General features: G+C 46.7%; 1 protein-coding gene across 1 annotated transcript; it reads left to right on the top strand.

Annotated features, from left to right (window-relative positions):
* Nucleotides 1-443: 443 nt before the first annotated feature.
* On the top strand, nucleotides 444-7282 carry AWAT1 (acyl-CoA wax alcohol acyltransferase 1). The gene is made up of 7 exons (XM_027607434.1): nucleotides 444-519; nucleotides 1682-1789; nucleotides 2284-2354; nucleotides 3261-3465; nucleotides 4143-4314; nucleotides 6758-6957; nucleotides 7128-7282. The coding sequence occupies exons 1-7, from the start codon at nucleotides 444-446 to the stop codon at nucleotides 7280-7282; spliced, it is 987 nt and encodes a 328-aa protein (XP_027463235.1).
* Nucleotides 7283-7757: the final 475 nt, after the last annotated feature.

Here is a 7757-nt window from a genome sequence, read left to right as displayed (position 1 = left end):
GGCAATAGTCTCTCTCAACAAAAACCTAATCCTAGATACTCCCTACCCCACAAATCCCCCAGAGCTCCCTCCTGAGATCACAACCCCCATAGTCTCAGAGTGGCCTGTTAAAGGTATTTCCCTTCTCTTGATCTCTGAGTCATTAGGACTAGGTGGCAGTCCTTCTTACCTTTCTTCATCCTGATGTCTTAATAATCTCAGGAAAGAGTCAAAGGGCAAATGGTCAGGGCCCAGGGCTCAGATCTGATAGGACAGTCCTTGGTACTCCAAAGCCTGCCTCCTGCAGTGGGTCGTAGGTGTGGGGCAGGACAAAGAAGGAAAAGGGCAGGTGAAAATTCTCCTGATCATATGCATTCACTATCGAGCAAGCTTCGAGAGGCTGGTGGCACCATTGGTTGGAAGAGTGTTCTGGGATCTTTGTCTTCCTCAGGCTCCTGAGCATCATGCCTTGTTTCGGGCAGCCTACACACTTCCAGAGTCTGATACTTCTGCAGTGGCCCTTGAGCTACCTTGTCATAGGTGAGTACTGATCCTAGAGTGCACAGCAAGAAGCCAGAGTCAGAGGCCAGGGTCAGATCTGGGGTGAACTTCATGCTCATGGGAAGTCTCATATCTAACCTTTGATCATCTCAGATGGTGCTACAGAGTAAAGCCAAGGAGTCTTGAGTCGCATGAACACCCTGGAGAAGGAAGAGATAGAGCCACAGGAGGCAGTGAGAACAGGCAGAGGGGTAGAACAGGGTCATGATGGATATGAGTAGATCTGGCTAATTTCAGCCACTTCTTAACCCTGACCATCTGGAAAGGGGAAATGAGGCCCAGGGAATAGGCATGATATGTCCATGAGCATACTGCACGGGGAGTGGGACAGAAGAAGCATTAGAATTACAGACTTGGAGAAGTATAGCCTGTGTTTAAACCATAGAGTTTTCCATTCTGGGAGGGGGTGGGGTGGTAGCATGTGGGGAGATAGTGATAATGGAAGGAATGGTGAATGAGCAAGAGGACAAGAATGGTGAATGGCGGGGGTGGGGGGCGTCTGGGTGGCTCAGTCGGTTAAGCATCAGCCTTTGGATCAGGTCATAATCCCATGGTCCTTTGATGAAGCCCCACATCAGGCTCCCTGCTCAGTGGGGAGCCTGCTTCTCCCTCTGCCTGCCACTCCCCCTACTTGTGCGCATTTTCTCTCTCTGTCAAATAAATAAAATCTTTTTTAAAAAAAGAATGGTGAATGGGAAGAAGTACAGGGATGCAGATGCTTAGTGAGCAGGGTGTGGGGAGATATGGATAGTTTATGGGCAAGGAAGGATGATGAGCTAGCGGTTTAACAAGGGGTTGGGGATGATGGATAGCAAAGGAGACAGGAGACAAGAAGGGAAAGATGGTGGATGAATGGGAGCGGGGGAAAAGCTGGTGGCAGGCAGGGAGCAGGAAGGGGTAGAGGGATGGTGAGTGGCTGAGGAAGCAAGTGGACAGGGATGATGGGGAATTAGAGAAATACGGCTGGTGTACAGTAGATGATAGAGGAAGGCCAAGTAGACATCCTGCTGGATGGGCAGGAGCTAGACTGTGCAGAAGGCCAGGACCAGAAGCTTGGGTAGTTTGGGGGGCTCTTAATGGGGATGTACATGGGCAAGTTCTGCTGGCAGAACAATTTTGGTCTGACCTGCTCCCTCGTCAGTTTTTATCTTGCAGCCATTGTTCATTTGCTTGCTGTTTACATCCTTGTGGCCGCTGCCAGTGCTTTACTTTACCTGGTTTTTCTTGGACTGGAAGACCCCAGATCAAGGTAAGACTCGTGGACCTAGAAAGAACATGGCCTAAGAATGTTCCAGCTTAGGGTCGCCTGGGTGGCTCAGTCGTTAAGCATCTGCCTTCGGCTCAGCTCCTGGGATGGAGCCCCGTGTCGGGGTCTCTGCTCAGCAGGAAGCCTGCTTCTCCCTCTGCCACTCCCCCTGCTTGTGTTCCCTCTCTCGCTGTCTCTCTCTCTGTCAAATAAATAAATAAAATCTTTAAAAAAACAAAACAAAAACTTATTAAAAAAAAAAAAAGAATGTTCTAGGTTAACCTGTAACCAGGGAGTCCCACTCACCATACCACAGGTCTCTCATCCAAGTTCTCAGAGTCACAGGACCTGGGCCAGCCAGGACCCTCTTGGGGTCTTTTCCTTTTCCACCTCTCTAGCGGAGCCATGACCCTCCATGCTGTTAGGAAAGCCCTGAGTGAGGGGGAAGGATGGGGTTGGCACACAGACACCATCCCCCACTGATATTTCTCTCTCAGGTGGCAGGCGTTCAGGCTGGGTAAGGAACTTGTGTATCTGGACCCACCTCAGGGACTATTTCCCCATTACGGTAAGTGTCTCTTTCCCAGCATCCCCAGCAGTTCCCAAAATACTAGGCATTTATGCCAAATAACTGGGGTTGTCCATAAGGAAAATGAACATACCAGAGAAGTCTCAGGGCAGGCTAGACATACTTCAAGACCCAACGTTGTGGCTGGTACTCGCTACTGTGCTAGCATACTTTGGACACCCTTGGCATGACCTACCAGATGACACAGACAGAAACACAAATACAATTCAGTTCAGTTTAACAAACGTTGATTGAAAGCCTACTCTGTACTACATGTTAGAGGTACAGAGAAGTGAGTAGGATGCAACCTGTCATCAAGGTGCTCATATCTAATGAGAAGGACAGACAAGTATGTATTTATAGTTTGGTACATGGTACACAAGTAGTTCAGATGAGGGGTAAGAAAAAGCTTCACAGACGTGGTGATATTTAGGCAGGGTTTTCAAGTTCAATAGAAGTTACTTAGGCAGAAACCGGAAGGGGGTTGGGAGGAGAAAATATCAGGAAGACGATCTAGTAATGTAGTGCTATGCTGGTCCTCTGAGCATTCTTTGGACTAGACAATAAACGTTGCCCCAATTTTTAGAGCAGAACTTGCCGACCTTTTCACTTAAACACTCGTACAAAATGATACTATGCATAAAGTGCATTGAGATAAATGGCTGGAACTACTTGCAGCCACCCATGGGGAAGAGGTCCAGCAGTTCTAGCTGCCCCAGATCCTTCCTGGCTTTCCAGGAGCTGAGGTACCTTGGCCTAGCTGTTGAAAAACCCTGAAACCCACTCATGGCCTAGCTGTTGAAAAGCTCTGCTTCAGAGAGCACCCTGATCCCTGAAGTGTCTTCACCTTTGCTTCTTCATGTGATCTTATTTCAATACCTCTGGTGCTTCTTTTCATGGCTGCAGATCCTGAAGACTAAAAACCTGTCACCTGAGCACAACTACATCATGGGGGTTCATCCTCATGGCCTCTTGACCTTTGGACCCTTCTGCAACTTCTGCACTGAAGCCACAGGCTTCTCGAAGATCTACCCAGGCATCACTCCCTACTTGGCCACACTGTCCTGGTTCTTCAGGGTCCCCTTTGTTAGGGAGTACCTCATGGCCAAAGGTACTTCTGACCATACTTACTGGAGCTTCTGGCCCATTTCTCTGCTGGGATACTCACCTTTTTAAGCCCCATCCCCTACCTCTCAACCACCTCTCATCCATTCCTATCAAAGCGTAGTAGTTAAAAGCATATGTTCTGGAGCTAAACTGGGTTTGAATCCTGGCTCTGCCGCCTACTGCGTGGTCTTGAGCAAGCTACCCGTCTCACTTTCTTCATCTGTAAGGAGATGCTGATGATAATAGTCTAACCTCAGATTTGGTGTGACGGCCAAATGAGATCATACAAGTAAAGCATTCAATATAGTGCCTGCCACAGAGTACATGCTCAGTAAAGAATAACTTTTGCTATTTGGTGACAATAGAGGAAAAGAAAAGAGTAAGATTATAGTTGAGATTCAGAAAGTTCTTCTGGTTATCCCACTGGAAACCTTCCTACTATAGTTTTAACCTAATGTCTCCTATGAATGAAGATATTGCCTCAAAGTGAAACATGCTGGGTTTGTCCTCAGCCTTCTTTTCTCCACACCCTTGGTCCCATCTCATTGATTCTCCTTCTGGGACTCATGGGAACAGAGGGCACATAGACAAGCCAATGAGGAGTAAGCAGAGAGTATTCCCTCTCAGCCATTTTCCTTTCCCCTTATTTTGCTCCTCTCTCTGCTCTTTGATTCTCCTTAGGTGTGTGCTCCGTGAGTCAGCCAGCTATCGACTACCTGCTAAGCCATGGCACTGGCAACCTTGTGGGCATCGTAGTAGGAGGGGTGGGAGAGGCCCTGCAAAGTGTGCCCAACACCACCACCCTCATCCTCCAGAAGCGCAAGGGGTTTGTGCGCACAGCCCTCCAGCATGGGTAGGTCTTCCTCCCAGGGCAGGGGTGGATGGCCTTCTCTGAGCAGCATCACCTGCTAGGTGATGCCAAGATGAATCAGACGTGAGTCTTGCCCTCATGGAACTTACTAGTGCATAAGGGAGATGGCCATAGCATTTTTAAAAGGTTTATGTCATCCACTCCTTCTAAACTACCTGGACCAATTCTCAGGAAGCCAAACCAGAAACCCAGATTCATTATCAGGGGGCTTGGCTAGGACTCCCTTAATATACAGATGATGCCCACATCATCTCTAGCAATATCAATATCTATATCTGTTTGTTAATGGTAAGTGCAAGGGGCAGGCAGTACAGTATGGTGAGTATGTGCACAGAATCTGAAGTCAGGGGGCCTGATTTGAACCCTGGCTTCATAACTTACTATTACTCTCTGAGACAGATTACTTAACCGTTCTGAGTCTTGGTGTTTTCATTTTCATAATGTGGCTACTAATAATTGTACCTACTCCATAGGGTCATTGTGGGGTTTATTTTTTTTATTATGTTAGTTAACCACCATACATTACATCATTAGTTTTTGATGTAGTGTTCCATGATTCATTGTTTGCATATAACACACAGTGCTCCATGCAGTATGTGCCCTCTTTAATACCCATCACCAGACTAACCCATCCCCCCACCCTCCCTCCACTCTAAAACCTTCGGTTTGTTTCTCAGAGTCCATACTCTCTCACGGTTCATCTCCCCCTCTGGTATCCCCCTCTTCATATTTCCCTTCCTTCTCCTAATGTCCTCCATGCTATTCCTTATGTTCCACAAATAAGTGAAACTGTATGATAATTGACTTTCTCTGTTTGACTTATTTCACTTAGCATCATCTCCTCCAGTCCCATCCATGTTGATGTAAAAGTTGGGTATTCATCCTTTCTGATGGCTGAGTCATATTCCATTGTATATATGGACCACATCTTCTTTATCCATTCATCTGTTGAAGGGCATCTCGGCTCTTTCCACAGTTTGGCTATTGCGGACGTTGCTGCTATGAACGTTGGGGGGCATATGGTCCTTCTTTTCACTACATCTGTGTCTTTGGGGTAAATACCCAGGACTGCAATTGCTGGGTCATAGGGTAGCTCTATTTTTAATTTTTTGAGGCACCTCCACACTGTTTTCCAAAGTGGCTGTACCAACTTGCATTCCCACCAACAGTGTAAGAGGGTTCTCCTTTCTCTACAACCTCTCCAACATTTGTTGCTTCTTGCCTTCTCAATTTTTGCCATTCTAACTGGTGTAAGGTGGTATCTCAGTGTGGTTTTGATTCGAATTTCCCTGATGGCTAATGATGATGAACCTTTTTTCGTGTGTCTGTTAGCCATTTCTATGTCTTCTTCGGAGAAGTGTCTGTTCATGTCTTCTGCCCATTTTTTGCCTTGATTATTAAATGAAGTCATCCACATAAAACACCAAATGTGTCTGGCACACAGTAAGTGGTAGATAATTAATAGCCACTCTAACTGAGGGATAAAGATGGGAGGTAAAGGGCAGGTGCCCAAGGCTGGAACTGTGGGGTGCACCATAAGGTCAGGAGGCCAGCCCACTGAACACAGAGATAATTGTCCTATTTCTGACTCAGAGAAAAGTAGTTCACCTAGGGACCTTGCCTGAGTGGCCTGTTCATCAGTTTGGAGCATAATGTAGAGAGAGTTCTGAGCTGGGAGGAAGGAATCCTGGGTTCTAGCCCAGGTCATGCCACTCACTGACTGCCTGAGTGAACTTTCCCCTTCAGAACCTGGGCTTCTGGATCTGTAAGATAGAGAAAATACCACCGCCTTCCACTGTGCCCCACATTGTCTCTGCTGTGAGGATCCAGTAAGGTAACATATATCAAAGTGCAGAGAGATTACTAGTAACTCGCAAAGGTTTGTATAAGAAAGGCCATGTTCTCTTTACTCTTCTCTCACAGGAAGACTTCAGGAGCCTGATTCTCTACCTATGGCCCGAGAGGGACACAAATTTTCTCTTCTCTAATCTCAAGGGACAGAATACCTTATGCATAGTCCCTGTGGGTGATGGGCATATCATAATATATGCATCTGTGCAATATTAACATCATCTCTATGCTTCCTACTAGTAGAAACAGAGTCAGATATTTCCCTGCATGACACTTCCTGGAAGCTTTTCTTTACCATGATATAAGTTTCTGGGGATCTCTGCCCAAAACCCTCTTCCTTCCCTATACCCCCATATCTTGCCCTTGTGATCCTGGCCCAGAGATAACATTCTCACTAGATTTGAACATTTCAAGAAAAGAGACAGTAAATATGGGAGCCCTGTTTAGTGCAAGAAGAAATGCTTTATGTTGCAGGGATTTTATATAGCTGGGAGCCTGGCCAGGAACAAATGTTCTTCCTGAGTGGTTCTCATCCTAGCCTGTGTTTGAGAAATAAATCAGGATTTTCCTTCAGGGCTCATCTGGTCCCCACCTTCACTTTTGGAGAAACTGAGGTATATGATCAGGTGCAATTCCATAAGGACAGCTGGATGTACAAGTTCCAGAGCTCCTTCCGCAGAATCTTTGGTTTCTATTTTTGTGTCTTCTATGGAAGAGGCTTCTGCCAAGGCTCCTATGGGCTCCTGCCATACTCGCTGCCTATCGTCACTGTGGGTGAGTGCTGCTTTCAGCCCCAAGTCCACCTCAGCTCTTTCCTGACCTCAACCTCAAAGAGGGAGAATCTGGGAGTTGACTTGGCAAGTGAGAGAATCTGGCCCAGGGAAGAAGGAGGTTAAAGGAAGAGAAGATTCTAACATTTGCCCCTTCTTTTTTCCCATTTCCAGTTGGGGAGCCTCTGCCACTGCCCAAAATTGAAAAACCAAGCCAGGAAATGGTGGACAAATACCATGCACTCTATATGGATGCCCTGTGCAAACTGTTTGACCAGCATAAGACCCAGTATGGCTGCTCAGAGGCCCAAAAGCTGATTTTCCTGTGACTGAATGGGCTTGCGTGCCCAAAAGCATGTACCTTGAAGAGGAGACTCATTTGCTGCTAACCAAGAGGTGGAGAAAAGGAGATAAGGGAAGGCTATGTGTGGTAGGGGAGGACATTAGGAATTCCTTCCTTGCCACAAAGCCCTCATAGTTGCTGTCCTAAGGAGCTTCACTCAGTCATTCCACAAAAAGGGGGCACCCTGAGGTCCCTCAGGGCCAGCCATGGGCACTCTAGGCACAGACATGTTTCCTTCCTTGCTCCCTATTGGCTTTCCTCCCTAAGTCCAACCCCCCAGGTCCTGAAGGACTCAAGTGATAGCCAAACAGCCCAAGTAGCCACCACTCTGGTGGTTGCTGTTGCTATTTTGTCATAATGCATTTTTTAATTGAGATTTTTTTTTTGCATGCCATAAGTTTAACCTGTTTAAAGTGTAAAATTCAGTAGTACTTAGTATATTCACAGAGTTGTGCAACCAC

This window comes from Zalophus californianus, chromosome X (assembly GCF_009762305.2).
Source record: "Zalophus californianus isolate mZalCal1 chromosome X, mZalCal1.pri.v2, whole genome shotgun sequence".
In the NCBI taxonomy this organism is placed as follows: Eukaryota; Metazoa; Chordata; class Mammalia; order Carnivora; family Otariidae; genus Zalophus; species Zalophus californianus.
Note: the sequence above shows the minus strand (reverse complement) of the source record. Positions and strands in the feature narration are given on the sequence as shown.